Genomic DNA, 19,458 nt, shown 5'->3' on the forward strand with positions numbered 1-19,458 from the left:
ACTCCAAAAAGTAACTTCAGGAAAGTTCATGTCCACACACACAAACTTGAGTCAATGCATGCATCATTAAGGAAGGCACACTGAGAATATCATATTCTGGTTTATCACAAGAAAAGGCTTGTTGTTTCTAACACATTTGACAGATAGTGGCGTTACTGACAATAGTAACACTACCTGTTTTTATCTATGAGTTTAAAAAAAAAAACAGTCAGAAAAATAAGTGTCAGAGTCCTTTGCAATTACATGGTAATACTCCCTCCACCCCGTGTCACCCTCTGTGTACCAGCTACCAAACTTGTCCTGCTTTCTAGCTGCGACAGAATACGAACCATCTCAAAAAAGGTTTCTGTTCCCACATTCTCTCTCTGTTATTGCTGAAGCATCAGGAGATCTCAGTCTCGCAGGCCAGCTGTTTCTCACCTGTCCGTCCTGGCTGCTGAGGTTACTTGCAGTGTAGGTAGCAGTATTACTGCTGTTGTAACCCGATGTGGGGCCAGAGGAGAGGCTGAGGCTGGAGTCTGTACATAAAGTGCTTGTACTTGCAAGAGTCTTCAGCCTTGCTTCTTCCTGTAATAGGTATCACAGTATTACAAACAAAAAAAACCCACACAAAACTTGCCTTGCACAACAGCTAGTCAAATCCATGATAACGGCACTGAAAGATGAAAGAGGAATAATCTAAAGAAGTCCGATTTCTTTCAAGGAGTGTTGACAGGACAAAAGCTGTTGCCATACAAAAAATATTAAATAGGCAGGCTCGTTTGAAAGACTAAGATTATACAAGCCATAGAGCAAATCACCCTGTAAAACCTGGCAGTCTGGGAAAATGCCGCTTCTGCTGTTGTTATTCTTCACATATGAGAGTCCGGGCTATCGAACCAACGCTAGGATGTTTTTAAAGGGAAAAAGAAGTTTAAAAAAAGATCTCAAAATTTTCAGTCCCATTTGTTGCTCTTTGCCTACTTCTCAAGTAGCCCCTGACTTAACTTGCTGGTCAAATGTAGTTGTTAAAGACTGAAGATTTTACTTTAACCAATGCAACTACTCAAAGCTAGCCCAGAAGATGAAATAAAAATTAAATAAGAAAATACTGAGAACTTCAAGATTATTTATACTTTCAAGGGCAGTTTTAAGTTCAGTTTTCCAACTCAGGTGAAGTACATCTACATTTCACAAGAAAAATATGGCAGCAGATGTGGTAAGCTCCGTCATCCAGTGGAGGTGCCTGAATTTGAGGTGCCTTAAAGGGTGCAGAGCAATGAAATGAGTGTTCACCACATACACACGTATGAGGAGAGGAGGTCTGCAGCTACGATTGAAGCTGCATTCTCAGGCAGCAACAAAGGTTACTGCATAAAAGTGTAGTCAGAAACTGGCCAGAACAGACACATCCTAAGGAGGTATTGTCCTTGCATCTGGGAGAAAAATGCACACACTTGGACTGTGCAAGATGGGTAACAAGTGCAGAAGAAAAAACCAAACGTATGGGACAAATGCACACACGGAGGACAATCTAAAAAGAGAAACAGAAAAAAAGAAAAGAATAAAGGCCTTTGTGTTTAAGTACGTACTGAAATAAACGCTGTATACCTTAGGAAAACTCTCCATGGGCTGGGCAGATGCCCCACAGGACGGCTGTGTAAGCTCGATTCAATGAGAAAACATTAGGAGTTTCTTGTACGTAAAATGTGGCTTCAGGAAGATGTAGTTCAGAAGCATCAACAGCATCAGTTCAGTATTACTGAGATTTTTTTAAGCACAAATTTGCATTTAATTCTTTGCTTTTTCTATGCTGATGTGCATCAAACAGGAGAATGACTTAGCCACGGAGAAGTTTCTTTTAAAAAAATGCATTGATATGAGTAATGCAAAACTGTTTCCTCTATAATGCTCACCTTCTGCAACTGAGAAAATATTTGCTCCCGTATACGCCTTTTTTCTTGCTCAGCCCTCTCCCGAAGTTTGTCCCTAGCTCGTGCAATTTCAGTTTTGGTTTCCTCTCGTGCCCTCTGGTAGTCTCGGAGCAACAGTTCAATGTCTGAAGGATGCTGAATGCTTCTTCTTTTTGGTTCTTGAACTCTGTAAGGATAGGTACGTGGGGGAAAACACACATAATTACTTGAAATGGGGTCACCTGACAAAATACCATGAGAAAATCATCTTTCAACATGGAACAGGAAAATTTGCCAGAAAAGCAATTAAAAACTACCACACTAGCCTCCAAAAAGTTTCTCTTTGCTCACTAAAGGCTGCATGGACATTAACCTTGGAAAATTATTCAGATTGCAAGTCCAGTTTACTACTGGGATTACTCCAGCGATTGCACTGGTTTCTGAGTCAGCTCTCCATATGATCTAAGGTTACCGCTTTGGCATATCACACGCAAAATAATTGTGTTGGGAAAATAACTGTCTCCTGACCTACCGCAAAGGAAGCAAAAGTCATTTAGGGGGTATGGTAGATGAGAAACTCAAATTCTAAATGGTGAAGGGTTTCAGAACTTTTTTGATAGTTAACGTGAAACCTAACTAGTTCATGTGGCTTTTAAGTTAGTGAAGGACTAAGACGACAGATTGGTCTATAGTGAGTCAAGACTGAATACTTGGCTGTCCCCATACGTCATACACGTTAAATAAATTAGACACTTGTTACGGACTGAAATAAACTAGATGGAAGATTTTAATGAATGTTTTCTAAAATCAGGCACACGTTTTTCCTGAAAGCACTTTCTATCCCAAAGTTTAACACTTCCGCATTGAGAAGAATTCTTCTGCCACAGAAGTCTCGGACGTCAGTAAGAACCATTAAGGTGCTCCCGTTGTGAACACTGTTAACGTACATCAGGCCAAAAGAGAGGTTTCTAGTGTCCTACCTGGTATTTTCCACCACATCTCTTCTCAGTTGTTGCAGATATTCTCGGCGTTTGCTGGGGAGATCGAGATCCCTCTGACTTGCATCCAGCGCCTGCAACAGACTCAAATGCTTTTGAGGACTCAAACTTCGGCTTCTTTGGTATCTTTGCAGCCTTTTTTCTCTTTCCTTCCTCAGAGTTTCAATAGTCCTCATGTGTCTGTCAGGGAAACGTGATTAGAGTGACAAAATGCACCCTGCAAAGTTACATTTTCTGATTTTTAAAAACACTTAAATATTAGGTAGCTTTGTAATGTAAAAATTTATAGGAATCTAATACCATACATTCCCCTTGCAAATACTTCTTTGGCCACGTGCTGACAGATGATGCAGAAACACAAACTCCACTGCTTTTATAACAGTAGGAAATGCATAAGAGGGTCTTGGTTACTGCTTGTAATGGCTGAGAGGCAACTTGAGGACGAAGACTAATGTAGCTACTCCTAAATTTTTTTAGTTACAACAGCTTCCTAAACTGAGTTCTATAATCCAATCGCAAGAATCTAGGATCTTGATTTTTGCATAATTTATTTTGTATAATTATGTTTTTGCATATGCAGACAGCAGCATTTATTCACAGAAGCATGAATGAGATAGTCCCATAAACAGGATGTATCAATTATTTTTACATTGCAATAAATCAATTAAATATATTCCCATGATCACCAGGTACACATGATCACTCTCACAGCTGCTAGAAATTTTAAGAGTGGGGTGACACTAGATTTGAGTTACACCGATTCTTATACTTTTCCTCATTTTCTTGAATTTTTGTCTTAAACGCATTACTAAACTGGATATAAAATCAGCTTAATACTATATCTCTTCACATACAGTTCACTCAGTGTGACTAACTGATTAAGTGCTCATTACTAAATGTTATTTATCCTGCATGAAGTGTACGTGAAGTGTATTCAAAATACTTAATACAACACTACTTTACGTAATTTACCTTTCATAAAGTTGCTGCTTCACTGGAATCGCCACCAGGTCATCTGCAGTTCCGCTCTGCAGGACCCTCAGCAGGGCGTCCGTTTCCCCGATGCCGTAATTGAGCTTTGCTTCGGTCAGTTCCACCGTGAGGGGATGCTGATGCAGATCCAGGTGAATGCCAGACATGATCTGAGCGCGCTCTCTCTGAAGTCTCTCGATCTCTCTGCTCCTGCTGTCACAAAGCTGGGATTTCCCGTCCATTTCTGCTGCTCCTGTGCTTCTAAGTTTCTTTTCTGCCTGACTTTGTAAATCGGTCACACTGCCACTCAAGCTGAGTAACGAAGGAGGAGGACTGCCCTTAACGCCACACCAGTTGCTAAATTTATTGTGTATTGGTAAGTCACGGAGGCTGTAGCTCCGAGGCCTGTAAGGCTTTGCAAAAGTAGTATTTTTGTTGAGAGCAATTTCAGTGTCACATTCGCTTTCAGTGACAGAATCCGTATTGTCGTCTTGGAAGGAAGTTTGCACATCGCTCACATCAGAGAGCGGGGGAGGGCAGCAGTTTTCATTTTTCCAGAAGAAATCGTGAAATTGTAGAGAAGATGCTTCTACCAGAGGTTCTGAGGATGCACCAGCTTTTGTCTTACTTGAACAGGTGGCACTCATTTTTTGATTAAAAAGTAAGTCAGCATTTGGAGGTGAGTAGGTACGAATCAAAGCAGTATCAGAATTACCAACATATTTTTCGCGTCCGATCCCAGCTGAAGAACCTCTTCCTCCCCTCGTGACATACATACAATGAAGCGAACGTGCCAGTGGACTGCGGTCTCTGAGATCACCTGTTAAAACTTGCCTGTGGCCCGACACCTCCAACATACTACTAGAGTGATACAGTCGTTTTGCACAAACGGTAGTGTGGGTGTCAACCGTGAGTCTCTGCTGTTGTTCCAAGTCTTTTGAACCATCCTGTCCTAAAAGCTCTTTGGCTGCTTTCTTATCTGGGAAACTTCCGGATTTCTTTCTTATACCCTTAAGTTCTCTAGAAGCGCTAGATTCACTGTCTGTTTCTGTCTGCGAAAAATTGTCCACGTGGGGTTGCATGTTGGACTGTGGACCTGCCCTCTGCTTTCTCTGGTTGTGAAGGGGACTTGGAGCATCACTGGAATATCCAAGAGGTTCCTTCATAGGGCAGACGGACTTGCTAAAAGCAGTCTGGCTGCTGGGACTAGCACTGAGAGTAAGAATAGGGGAAGAGGCCCTATCGACTAGCAGGGTGTTTTTGTAACAAAATTTTCTTTCTGCTGGAACCTCTAGTTCACTGAGACTTCTTTTATCCTGAGCGTAAGATGCTGGAGATTGAGAGGCACTATTAGTAGGGCTGCTAACCACAGTGCACGAAGAACCATCTTGCCCTGCACTCAGCGAAGATGATGTGACAGATGAAACTCTGGTCCTGGCAAAAGCAACATTCTGCTGTGCATTTAATGATGTTTTTTGGAAATCTGAGATAGGAGTGGAGGTTCTGGGTAAGAGAGGCAGACGCATGAAGGAGTCTTCCAAAATGCTGTCAAGACTGTCATGGAAGTCAGGATTGCCCAGATTTCTCATCCCTGTTCGTTCTTGTGTTCTTTCTTCAAGAGGGAGTGTTTCCTCATTCCTTTTGGGAATCTTACCTACCGCACCTGCACCTATTCCTTTCCAATCAACATTTACTGCCTGAGCTGCCCTCAATTCATTTTTCATTTTTGCCTCCACTTGTTTTTCTTCATGTTTGCTTTGAGGCTCTTCCAAAGTCTCAGTCTGAGTGCCTACATCTGCTGTAGTCTGAGTGCAGCTATCTGATCTAGTAACCTTTACAGCCTTTTCAGTTCCTCTTTGGTTGATTTTGGCATTCTGCTCATTATCTATAATACTCTGTTGGGAGAGGTTTCCCAACAGCTCAGAAGTGTTCTGAAGAAGCTGTGACAGATGCATGGACAGGTTCTGCATGCTTGTCCAAGAGGAAGGTTGATGAAATAAATCTCTGTTTGTTTCCTGCTTTCTTGCAGAAACATCCGTATAGCTCCTCTGATGTCTTCTCTGCCTTTTATACCTTCCTGTAGTTGCTGTTTGTGTTCCCTGCTCACATGTAAACCCTGGTAGTTTTTTGGAAGACCTTTCAGACTCAGAAGGATATAATAATACAATTTCATCAACCTGCATTGAAGAGTTACCAGGTTGTCCAGAAGGATTCTCAAATTCAGCCGTGTTATTTTCTGGATTAGTTTCCAGTGTTTCACTGGATACGTTGCTATACTGCTTGGTACTGTCACTTGAGTATGCAGATTGAAAGTCTTGTCTGACATTGTCCCATCCTTGAAGACCTTCAATGCTGCTTAAAGTGCTCGATAAAACTTTTGCTGTAGCATACGAACTGAGATGAGAATGAAAAGGAGAATTTTGAGAATTCAATCCATTGTCTACACTGGAACATCTCATAACTTTACGATTTTCCAGGTTTAAAGGAATTTGATTGCAGGAGACGTCACTTGCACTTCCAAAAACATACTGTTTCCAGCCAATCTTGCACGATCCATCCTGTTGCCATGGATGAATGTATGGGTTGATATCACTTGAACTAAAACGCATTGTATCTTTATTGTCTTGCAAAAATAAATCTGTTTCTGGCTGGTATCCAGCTTCTTCAACTTTCCCTTCACTACACTGAGCTACAGAACTACTCTTTGAATGGACATTTGCTTCTGCACCCACAGAACTGTGAGCTGTGTGCAGTAAAGATGATGGAGATTGAGTAGTACAGTCTTTTAAAGGCTGGCTGCTTTGGGTTCTTGCTGCAAAATTTTGTAAATTTTTGGGATCGCAGTTTGCAAGCTGCTTAGTTTGTGCCATTCTTTGCTGAAATCTCGGTTTAGATTTAACCTGTAGAAAGTTCTTTGATTCCTGCTTTGAATATCTTTCAATTCCATGAAGATCATCTTCAGTTGGTGATGGAGGCTCTACACTCATATTTAAATCTTGTAGTGATTTAGATGCAGAATATAACAAAGGATCTGCCTTAGATGAAGCTTCCAAAGTACATTCTGTATCAGAAAAGACGGCAATAGCTGGGGCTGATAGTCTGTGACTTTGTAAATAAGGTCTCAGTTCACTTTGTTTACAGCTCTTTGTATTCTGTGTAGTAGAATATGATCTTCTGCTCCTGAATTGCACCAATTTGGATTCTTGAGGAGGCAAATCATGGTTTTCTGGTAAAAACTTTACGGAGGTACTTTCATTATTCATTACAGAAAACTTCAGTCTTTCTGATTTCAGAGTCTTATTCCTCATTATAGCGTCTCCCGTTGTTGAACAATTGTCTGCACCACCATCATCGGCAGGGCTATCAACACTTGAACCTGTATTATTTTTGCAAAGTAAAATCTCTTTTCTACCATCTGTATTTGTTCTATCTGGCACCTGTTCTATCTGTTCACCTGTAGGCACATACTGACATTTATCTTGCAGATCTGCAGGGTTTTTTTCAAAACCTAAGACAGTGTGATACAGTCGTCTGGGATCAGTGCTTCTGCTGTATGTGGGATATGTTGGACTAAATGAATTACAGCTGTGTTCAGAATCCACATCAACATCTCCTGGATACAGATTTTCCAACATTGTAACTTCTGAGCCTATGAATTCATTTGCAGAATTTGAGGATACATCAGTTTGCTTTTCAACAGGTTCTCTATTTAATGCTTTTCTCTGCTCTGTCTTTACTGCAAAATGTTCAGCCTCAGTATTTGAATGCAGTTCTTCCTCATTTCTGTTAAGTATTTTTCTCATTTGTCCCTCCTTAACAAGAATTGCCCTTCCAGTATCCCAAAAAGGTAATGATGGTAATAAAAGAGAATTATCATTTGGTACTTTCTCTGTGTGTTCTGTGCAAGCTTCTTGTGGTGGAACTTTACCCCAGTGGTGCTGATCAACTTTTATATCATTGTCAAATTTTTTACGATTACTTCCACATACAGGCTCCCCATCTACAGCAGAATTTTTATATGAAGTAGAGTCTGTGTCTGATACTGGACAATGCCTGTTTTCTTTTGCAAGAGAAAGTAAAATACTTCCTGAAGCACGTATCGGCTCATCGAATACCACGGCCTTATCAGACTGAGTGTCTTGTATTTGCAAAGCAGCAAATGGAGAATGTTTCAATATACTTGTATGTGAGATATCATATATGCCAGTTTCACCATGGCCTATATCTGCAGTTAAAGAAGATTCTGAAAATGGTGTTAAGGATGGCTGACTGACATTTGCAAATGCTTGGGGAAAATCTTCTTTTACAGAGCACACATCCGCAGAACTGGAGGACACTTGCTCAGTCAAAGAAGTGTCTTGAAGTGAGTCCTCAAGCTGACTAAATATTAGAGATTTTAAGTCATCAAGTAAACAAGAAGTGTCAAAAGCACTGAAGTTCTTGGAGCTTTCAAATTGTGTATCAGTTGGAGCATCTTCTGCAAAGTAGGATGGAAGAGACTTTGATTCTTTACTGCCAGTCTGTCCTCGGCTCTCAAAAGTACGTGAGCCTGATTCTGGTACAGTCTCAGTAGAAGTGTTACTGTAGTGTTCTGAGTACTCATGAATTGTATTTTCTTTTATGTCATTGCAATTCTGGAAAGACCCCTGAATTATTTTCTCCTTTTGATCTGTTCCTGCAACTTTTTCATGCAGTTTATTATTCTGAGCATATGTGGCCTCTGCAACTGCAGAATTATTTTTCTTTTCATCTCCTTTTCGAGAAACATCAGGAAAAGTTACAGATACACTTAAATCACTTGATTCACTTTCAAAGTATTTTGTTTCTTCAGAGATAACATCATTGTTTTTACCTTTGTCTCCATTGCTGGCAATCAAAACATCTGCAGGTGATGCTGGATGATTCAGGAGACCAGGAGAACATTCAGAAGTGCCCGAGTTCCTATTATAATTTAGAAACTCTTTGCTGTAATCTGGATTTTCCCATGGAGACTTGTTCAGGCCTTCTAAAAGGGCTGAAGCATTCTCAGAAACTGTGCTGCCCATTTGGTTTACGTCGCACTCTTCAGAAGTCCCATGTCCCTGATCTTCTCTGGGCCCATGCTGATATCCAGCTACATCAGGAAACTTCGCATTTTCATTTTTACTGTTTGTTGTAGTATAGCTTGTGCTTAAAAATTTCTCCTTCTCATCATGCTGTGATAAACTCCCTGAGTGAAGTACTTTCTGAGTTGTATTAATATTGTGAAACATTTTTTGCAACGAGATTTCTAGTAAAGAATGCATTTCCCCCCCCCCCATAACTTCCATCACTTCTTTCTCTGAAGAAGAAAGCAGGTTTGAATTACCCAAGAGCAGTGAATCAGGCACAATGGTATCCTTTTCCTCTTGAGCTGTATCTTCTATGGAATTAAGGCAGTCTTTTGATAGTTTATTAACCGTTAAATCCACACTGTGTTCTTCACGAGCGTTGTTAACATCCTGAATTATATCTTCGGAAGGACCTAATTTTTCCAAGGAAAATGAGTTTCCTTTGGCCCCCTGCTGAAGTACAACAGTTTCAGACTCAGGGCCGCCTGCACCGTGGGGAGCGGGAGAGCCGTCCTTCTCATTGACAGGTTGCCCAGATACGGCATAATCAGGTGCATTGTTAAATACAAAGGATTGTTCCTCCTGCCTGTCCTGTGTGGTCCTGGTTTGCAGAAAAGCTACATTCTTACTTTCCGTCGTATCAGAAAGATCCTTGTCTTCTCCCATTTTGTTGACTGGAACAGGCGTACCAACACAGACCTCACTCTCCATTAGCGTTTCATAGTACGGCAGAACAGCTCCAGTTCCAACACCGCTGTTAGATGGTTTTGCATGTCCTTTCAATGCAGTGGGAACATCTTGAACAAGATGGGAATCATCACTTACTCCAAGATATAAAAGATGATTTACAGACTGGCACGGGGAGTCTTTAAGTGAACCTTCTTGGTTTTTTTCAGTAGATGTCAGTGTTGCAGGTGAATTTTGTTGCTTGCTGATATCTTCATTATTTCTAGAAAAGCTGGTAGATGCCCACCGGCTTTCTCTTAAGATTTCATTTAATCTGCTGTCATCATGTGTCATTTGGCAGCTGTCTTTGTTTTCAGGGAGTAGTTCATTCAGGTTTTGTAAAATGATCAGTTCTACCTCCTCTGTGTTTTCTACAAACACCTGCTTTTCTTTGTCTGTTTTGGCCATTTGTACTAGATTCATCAGATGCACTTTTTCCTCCTCAACTCTGGAGCCTACTGGATCCAATTCACAAATATCAGGTCTTTTTCTACCGCTACTTACACTCAAGTTTTCTGAAGTGCCATGCTCAGGATATCGCGTAGAACAACTCATATACGTATGGCTGTCCTCTTTAATGTGGAGGCTTTCAAATTCTTGTTCAATTCTATATTGGTCAATACCAATACCATCATCAACTGAATAGTCACATGCATCGATATCTTTCATGACTGCATTTCTTGTATCTGTAACAGAGTCCACTGAGCCACCATCTTCACTCATTTCAGTAGCATCATGGCATCTTGAATCATCTTCTAACAGTATATTCTGTTCTAGTCCTGAAGCTGTCAGGTATCTTTCAGGGATCTTAAATTGATTTAAAATTTCCTCTTTGTTATCTTTGTAACAATACATCTGATGTAGAGCTGGAGACTCTTCAGTACATAAAACATTTTCATCTGCGCTTATGACTTCTTGCCTCGTAATAATCTGCCCCTCGGTGTTTGTCATGATAATTTGTTCTTCACTCCCAGTCACTTCACATTCATTAACTTTGTCTTCCTGGGGCAAACAGTTTGGTACACAATGTTCAATTAAATTACTAGAATTTACTTGTCCTTCATTTTCAGGTTTTGCTAAAATATTTCCTTGCCTACTTGTGATTAATACCGTTGCAGCTATGTCCTCTGTATTAACCACATTTTCTATTGTACTGTTCACCTGTAAAAGCCCCTCACAAGTATCAAGGAAGCCTGAAGTATTCTGAGTAACATCGGTTGTGTGGGAACACACAGCTGAATGAGAGGTTTTAGGAGCAACAGAAAACTCTGGTGAATAAATACCTGTTTCTGTTTTCTCACTTTTTTCTTTTTGGCAAAAGCTTGTTTCAAGTCGGCTGCCAGAACGCACGAGTGCTTTTGATTCCTGAGTGTGTTCTACCCTGGTGCTGGCTACCTGCAGTTCATCTTCCTCTGCCTCTTCACGTGTCAGGCCCAGATTTGTATAAAACTCACACTGAACTTCACAAGCTACAATATCAATAGGTTTCTTTGGATTCTGAGATAGACTAATGCCTTTAAAATCCTCTCCACTTCTGTCTTCAGTTACACTTTGGACTTTGGCTACTGGGTAGTCAGGTAAACTTTCAATCTGTCTGGAATTAATTTCCAATGCATTTTTTTCTAAGTTGACTGCACTATTGATTAATTTTGTTATTTCTTCATCAGTGTTTCCTTTTGTATTCTGATAAGGAACCATGGTTTCTTCTGGATTGGTTTCTGTGTTTCTTAAAAATTTGGATTCTTTATCTATATATGGACTCTCCTCTTGAGAAACAGTAGCTGATGTATTTGTGTTGTACTCAAATACTCTTCCTGACTCTGAGCTTACATCATCTTCAACAAGCAAGATATCCTCTGGGCAATCACTTTCAAAAAAGGCTTCTTTCTCTTCTCTTGATTCAAGTAAAGATTTGTTCTGTGTTTCTGTTTCCAAGAGAATGGTTGCATCAAATTCCACAGAAATGTCGGTCGTCTTATGCGTACTGGTTTTTTGCTCTGTTGATTTTGAAGAGCATGTTGTGCAAAGGCAGCCGGAACGTACATCAGAACAACTTTCTGTGGCACTGACTTCCACAGTAAGATTAGACGTAGCATCACAATCTCCTTTCACTATTGTGACATGCTCCAATAGTTTATCATAATTTTCAGTCTCAGATGCACTTTGAAAAAGATTAGCTTTTGTTGAAGCTTTGTAAAATATGCTTGAAGTGGATTCTGGGATAAAATCATTTGTACTCTCACAAATAGCAGCAGGAAAGGACTCAGTGTCTTTGCCATTTACATTCACTATTAGATAACTTACTTCATTTACCACTAAGTTTTCATATTTGGATGAAAAATCTTTCTGAACTACAGCCTGAGAATTCAAGACATTGTGTTCTTTGTTTTCACTGCTTTCTTCTCTTATATTATCAATGCACAATGTAGAATTTTCTGAAATTTGTTGGGATAAGCAACTTGCCCGACTGTCTGCTAGAGCACATTCATGGGAATAATTTTTTGAAGCAGGTTTGCTTTTGAATTCATAATGATTCAGTGAAGACAAGTCTTCATCCTTTGGTTCATATTCTTCATTATCTCTGAATGAAGGCACTTCTGGCACAATCTCTGCCAAGCTATCTGTGCTTGTTTCCATACAGATAATCTCTTTTTGAGACATCTCTATTGGTGTTGCAGATTGGTCGTAACTTGCACTGTGAGCAACAACTAAAGGGTTACGTTGATATATTGTCTTCTGTGAGGAAAAATCTGTCTCTCTTATTATTTCTTCTGCAGGTATTTGTTCATAATCCGTTTCTTGCATTGTTTCCAAATTACTCTCCCCAGATCTGAGGAGACCTACTGTAACAGCCGATTCTGCTCCTTGTCCAGCCAATGTCTGAAGCTCGTAACTGCTTACTAGAGAGCAGTTCTTATTTGTTAAGTCACAGAGAAAGAAACCTTCATCACAACATGTTGGTATTTCCCTTCTTGGAAAAAGCTGCCCATGGTTTCCAAATTGGACTTGTTTTACTGCAGATGTCTGCGTTGAGGTCATATTACGAGCAAGTCCTGTAGAAGATTCAGCAGCAGGTGCATTGACAGATGCACTTCTGCTGCCTGAATCTGTCATACTTGATTTTGTCATCAAGTTATTGTAGTCATCGAGGTCATCTTTTTCAAAAGTTCTGAAGAAATCGTCTTCTAAATCTGCATCTACAGAGCCATTTCTCTGCTCCAGAGTGTGCATAGGCAACACAGAAATAAAAGGTGTTTGTTTCAGATTGTGACCTTTTGGCAGCTCTGGATGAGTTGTGGGGAGAGAATCCTCCTCTTTCCTCGATACCAGTGACAAGCAGTCTGCGGTGGAGGCACTTTCCAAACAGCTGAATGTTTGTGTGCATTCAGTGGTAGACCTATAAGTAGATAATTCATTCGGTTGTTCTTGTTCAGGATGATTTGACCTTGAATGTTCATAATAATCATGCTTTGCTGAAATAGGAACAAAAGAGGAGCTTGGTCCTACTGAGCTAACAAATGAAGACCTTACATCTTGAGATTCCAAGGAAGAATTTTCATTAGAGTTTGTCCATCCCTTAAGAATCTTATTTAATGAGCCACTGTCAGAAACTCTGCTTGCAGTTGTTGTTGTTTCAGGTAAAGGTACTTCTGATGTGTCAGAGGAGAAAATGGTGTTTATTTCGTTTATATGATGTGATAAGTGAGTAATGCTGTGTATCTGCTTAGAGCCAGAAACAAAAGAAACTTCAGCAGCTGACTGCTTTAGATCATCTTTCTTCAGCCAAAGCGCTGGTTTGCTCCAAGAGCACAGATGAGCTTCTTGAAATTCCAAATTTTCATGGGAAGAAGGTGCTGTTATTCTGGGGCTGCTGATGTCAACCTTTGAGTCACAGGAAGACCAAGCATCAGGAGTAAGCAAAGGATTTCCACTTGTGTAATACAGTCTTCTGTCAAGAGACCTTTCTTGTTCTACAAAGGAGACTTTTGTCCCCTTCAGCAACTGCTTGTGAGCATTACTGGAAGCAGGCTGGGGTTTAGTGTCCAAATAAAAGGAACTGCTCAGCTTCGGATCATAATTTGTCCCTTCTGTATCTCTGTCGCACGTCTTGGACTCATGGTCTTCCTCAGTCTGTATAGTTGGTGATCTAGGAGTTTGTAACTTCCAAAAAATCTCTGCTGGCACTTCATCAGATGAATCAGATTTGAATTCTTCTACTGGATCTTCTGCTGGCATCTCTTCTCCATCAGCTAAGCTGTCTAAAGAAAAGCTTCTTTCAGGCTTTCCCAACCTCCTACAAGATGCGTATGATGTCACCAAAGATGAAATGTGGTGATCAGTTCTGCTTTTGTAAAGCTTAGCTGGCTCATGGTGGGCCTTTGACTTATGAAATCGGCTTTTATTTTGCTTTTTGGCTTTATTTTCCTTTTCTACCAGAGAGTCTTGTGACATTTGACTGTCATCACTCTCAGAATCTTCTGGGTTGGCAAGACATTTATTTCTGTCAAAATCTTCTTGTCTCAGTTTCTCTGTGAAAGCTTTTGCATAAGCGCAGGAGAGAGAATCTACAGAATAGGAACTGTCAGTATCAGAAATCTCATTTTCATCATCCTCTTGCCAGTTCCCCAGCACATCTGTGGCTGTTTTGGACACTCCAGCACTTAGCATCTCAGCACTGTGCCACTTTTTTTCAACGTAAGCGAGTGGTGCCTGTGTGTTCATCTTAGTGAGATTTCCTACTGATGTTGCCACCATCAGAAATTCTTCCTGTTCCATTGGTGATTTCTCATGACTTGGCAAGGCCGAGTTTGGCTCTCTCTTCCAGTTCTTGGCTGTTTGGTTTAGATGCACTGATGGTGGGTTTCCATACACTGTTCTCTTCATTTCTTTAGGAAAGTTTTCTGGAGAAGACCTGTGGCCTTTTCCATTGATATCCATTCTAGTCTTTTTATTGGATACCTGAGCTCTATTTTGTTCTAGATTGCTACTTGCAGGCTGACTTAAATCTCCTAGCACCTTTGCTTTTGTCATTCTTGTCCCTGTAATAAAGGTTTCAGGCTCATCTTTCTCCTTAAAAAGATCAGGAGAGGAGCCTTTAGAGGTCTGGTTTTGAGATACAGCTTGCCCTGGGTTGTCATCCAACTTTTCAATTTTTTTATCATTTTTATTGATATAAGCCATGATAGCTGAATCATTAGAGTCTTTTCCTGCTCCTTTTTTATTTCCAAATGAAGACGGTTTTTGTTTTTCAGTTAGCTGCCTCTGGACTGAAAAGGAGATCCCTTTTTCATCAGTAAGGTCATCACTCCCAGAAACATCTTTGTCTCTTCTGTAAAGATATTCTACAGATGACAACCTCCCTGTTATACTGCCTTCACAGCTTTGATCAATATTTGGTGAGGTAGATAATTTTGAGACAGTCTCCCTCTTCAACAAACAGCTGTGGAAATAAAGAAGAAATACAGCCCAATCCTTGCTTGAAAAATGTATTTAACAACGCTTCCACATCAGTAATGTCTTGTAGTTAAGACTAACAATACATGAAGCAACAATCTTAATGCCTTTCAAAAGCAAATTCTAGCAAATAATTAAAAAAAAAATTAAAATTCTGTCAGTAACCATACAGTCCCCCAGATGTCCTGAAATACGTTCTGCAACACAAAGGAATAGCTCGATGCTACGGGTTATAGCTTGGTATTTAGTCTCTGTAGGCTCAAGTAGCTGCAAACATTAGTTAAAAATAAAGGATGGTTCTAAGTCACAGAAATCCACTTAGCAGAGTTTAGCTATTTCTTGCCTTCAGGACCATGCTGTGATAGACACCCTAGCACCCCAACTTTTTTAGCATTGCGTAGAGAGGTTTATTTAGCTTGAGAAAGGCTGGCCAACTTAAAAGTCCAATCCAGAATCGCCCCAATGATACAAATATTCTGAAGGAAGAGTTTCACCCTCATCAAGATAAAATTATGCAGAAATTAGTATTTACAAACAGTTTGAACACGGTAAGAACAAGAGTTAAGCCAGGTCTGGAAAGCATTCACAAAGAGGTAAAAAGTGCAGAAAGACTTGAGAGGGGAATGTAAAAAACAGTGAGAAAGACCATGTCAAAGAGCTAAGCAAGGAATGCACTGTACAGCTCCGAGGAAAGAGGACAAACAGCTCCACTGTGACATACAGTATAGTAAGTTCACTGATATTGCAAGTTTTGGGATTGTTTCAATACGTTGAAAGGCATTCTGGATTATAGGTGGCTACTGAAAATACCTGGAATTTAAATTACTTTTGAAAGTGCAGAGGAATTGGCAGATGTTAACTTACCTGGGTACCTGGGGCAGATGTGGGTTACAGAATGAATGCTGCCTGTGCTGCAAGGAACTCGAACCCAATGACTTCCTTCTCTTTTGCAATGGGTGATCCGAAGAGGACCATACAGCAGTATTTTCATTTAGGACTTGAGATTGTTTCACACACTCTTCATTGAGCCAGCAGCTAGCTTCCAGCTGTTCTAGGTTCTGCTTGGCTTCCAATAACTTCTGCTTCTTGACTATCTTTTCCAGCTGGAATTTGACCTTTTTCCGTCTTATGTTTCTTTCTGCCTTTTTTAAGGAGTATCTTCGCAAGAGCTCCAGCTGCACCAGTCTCTTCTTGTTCTGCTGTAGCAGGGAAGGGCAGATTTCCAGCCCGATGGTACTCTGCACCTCAGCCTCTGCATACAGCGTAGACTCTGTCTGCACTGCAAACTCCCTCTGCTGTTGCTGAAGGGCAGCCAGTCGTTTATTCTCATTTATAAGCCACTGCTGGTCTGTAAACAAAACAATGATTGAAAGAAAGTAAGAATCATAGGAAAAACATTGTTCATTACTATCTTGTTTCTTAATTTAACCAGCCTTGAGAGCTCATTTGAGAACAGAATTTCTATGCATGTAGAGCAGAGTCTTGACAAACCTTTTAGAGAAAAATGTATCATTGCTGTACTTTACTGATAACCGAAAGCCTCTCCACTGGGATAAGGACTCAGGTAACAACTGCAAGACATAAGCAGGAGCTTGGCTGATACAGCTAAGACGACTGGTGGATAAAACCTTGTTTGTAAGCAAAAAGTAGAACACATTTCAATTTCTCAAAGATTATACTCAAACGCCACCTCAATTTTGTCGTTAAAATACAGTGGAAGCATTAAAAGGCCTGAGTTCAATTCTGTGCACTTTTCAGACATAGGGTATATATTCACAGTAGTGAAGTATTAGCTTTTTACTGTGAAATACGCTACTACTTGTGCTTTAATTATTCTGAAGTCACATATTAAATTTTATATGTGTTAGGGAATGAATGTATGTGCACTGAGAGCAGTTAACAAGGGAATTAGAAGAGGAAGTTGTACAGAGCTAAACAGAGCCTCTGTGTTAATGCAGCAAATGGAATTTCATTCACACACTAATGAGCCTTTGCCTAATAAATTCCAACATTTTGAGTGAAAAAATAAGCACTTGTGCAATCTTAAAATATTACTGACTTCTCACCACAGCATTTGAGTGTTTTACAACTATTCTAAATCAATCATTTCTCTTTGAGCCTTTTGCTCCTATCCTTTCCTCCTTAACTTGACTGAACCAGCAAAAACTACCTGCAAACTATTTTCTCCCACTTACCTAGGCATGCTGAAAATGAGGGAGCCCAGAGTCATGCTAAGGAATTTTGTCTAGCACAGGAAATGGCAATTTTTGTGCTCGCCCTTATTGGTGGCAAGTTCAATAAGCCTGAAGGCTAGACCTCTCTACCCCCCAGTTGGGATGTGCCTCATTTGCGGGGGCAGCTGCCAGCCCAGATGGGCATGCAGCCTTCAAAATGGGTTGAAGACAAGGCTCCAAGGAAGCCACCTTATAGGTACCTGCCGGACAGTTCTGCCAGCCTCTCTAAAGCCATCAGATGGAAACTTCCGAAGCAACACAAACCCCGTGTGGCACCTGGCTGAGGTAAAGCAACAACCACAAATTTACTACGTGTTGCAGCTACGCTGCTCCAACAAGCACTTGCCAAAACGGCCTGACGGGAGCCCACGTATCTTGTACATGAGCACTTCAGCACGTAATGTGCTTGAAATAAATCAAATACTCTCATGGCAAGGACGCAGGTGAAGTCAACACAACCTTTAGCTGTCAGGATGAACATAATTCAAAAAAGACAAGCTCATACCACCAGTCAATGCATATTTTTCATAAAATCACTACTCTACTCCACAAAGGGAGTTAGCGTCTCTGCTTTTGTTAATGTCCCCCATATTTCGTAAATGTTAAATATGCTCACAAATCAACTGATTAACCTAATTTGATAATAAAAATGTTACCTCTGCTTACACACTTAGTCTTCTGTAAATATTCAGAACCTGATCTTTGCAGTCAATGGGGAAGTAATAGAGAACACAGAACACCAGGTTGATTTGTTTTTAACCCTGGATACAAGACTACTTTATTCCATGCAGGGGATGTGCTTAGAGGTTTTTCAGAATGCACTGGCTTCAGTCTGAGCTATGAGGAACTGTAACAATCAAAAGAATGGATTATTGAGATTACCACTACCAGATTGTGTCTGATGGCTTGGACGTGTTCTCTTAACAAAGCTGACTTTGTTCATTTTTATGCTGCTATAAAAATATTCAGCTGCACAAAGCAAACAAAAAAATATCCTTAGCTGAAAAAGCAATGTAAAAATTACAGGCAAGGTTCCTTGACAAGTAGAGCATTTCTCAAAGGACCAAAGATTTCAAAGCACTTCTGTCTTACTGGCAGCAATATTATTTTGGCTGGGCTTATCTTCAATCTGCAGTCCTCTACTGAATAAGCAACCTTTCGTTGCTTATTCAGGGGGTTAGGAATTAAAAGGTATTTAAGTCTGATGTGATGAACGAGGGCTACCCGCAGCTCTGCACAGCTGAGCTGCAAGAGAGGAATTTTGGGCTGCGGAAGTTTTCCTAATGTAAGAAATCATTAGTGCATAGGCATTGTCAGCATCACTACTTGATGACTACTGATGTTGCTAAACATACTTCGTTAGTGATCCCTACCACAGTGAGTCTCCTGTCCTGTTTATGTTGGCAGCTCTGCACATAGCACATGCACAGAAGTAGGAATTCTAACTCGATGGTTACTCTACAGAGAAAAGGGTAGCGTTTTAGTCATTATTTTAGTTAATTTTTCTTAATAACATTTTTAACTTTCACATACAAAGCTTTTTTCTCAACTTTATTTCCAGATCTGTCCTCTTCAGCATGTTTCTAGCAAGCAGAATATTTGGCAGATAAGAGTTTCCCTGCAACAGAGCTCTAAGATGCTAACTAATCTCTGCTCACAAACTTGCCTCTGTCAGGAGCTGAGACACAGAGGGCACAGAAAAGGTGGAGAACTTTGGTGAGTTGCCAAGTGAAGAATTGTATTTGGCTGGCAAAAACTACCTGCTTGGCTAAGCTTCGCGTGAACACAGCAAAAACAGCAGAACTAGATGGAAGCAAAGAACAGGTCTACAGAGCCAGGAAATAAAGGTATTTGGGGGGAATTCTCCTGGTTCTCTGTACTATTTACATATCCTAAGTCCATTTCTGCTACATCCCATCATCACAATTTCCTTTTAATCTCTTCATTGTGGCTGGCATAATTAAAAGATAGCAGACTGCAGAAGTTTGGGTCTGAGAAGCTTCCAAAAATTCACCGAAGTTTTCTTCTTCCAGGAACCAACATCAGGTTTTGCCAAGTGGGAATGGTGTCTTTGTAATAGGCATACTTTGCT

General features: G+C 40.4%; 1 protein-coding gene across 2 annotated transcripts in view; it reads right to left on the reverse strand.

Annotated features, from left to right (window-relative positions):
* STARD9 (StAR related lipid transfer domain containing 9) overlaps positions 1-19,458 on the reverse strand; it is a 123,038-nt gene that overhangs the window by 6,804 nt on the left and 96,776 nt on the right. For both annotated transcript variants that reach the window (XM_075152051.1, XM_075152052.1), the window contains 5 exons: positions 15,997-16,480; positions 3,863-15,118; positions 2,873-3,070; positions 1,896-2,079; positions 421-567 (listed from right to left, as the gene is read on the reverse strand). In XM_075152051.1, the coding sequence (XP_075008152.1) occupies positions 421-567; positions 1,896-2,079; positions 2,873-3,070; positions 3,863-15,118; positions 15,997-16,480 (12,269 nt within the window). The remainder of the gene's footprint in view (positions 1-420; positions 568-1,895; positions 2,080-2,872; positions 3,071-3,862; positions 15,119-15,996; positions 16,481-19,458) is intronic.

This window comes from Calonectris borealis, chromosome 5 (assembly GCF_964195595.1).
Source record: "Calonectris borealis chromosome 5, bCalBor7.hap1.2, whole genome shotgun sequence".
Classification (NCBI taxonomy): Eukaryota; Metazoa; Chordata; class Aves; order Procellariiformes; family Procellariidae; genus Calonectris; species Calonectris borealis.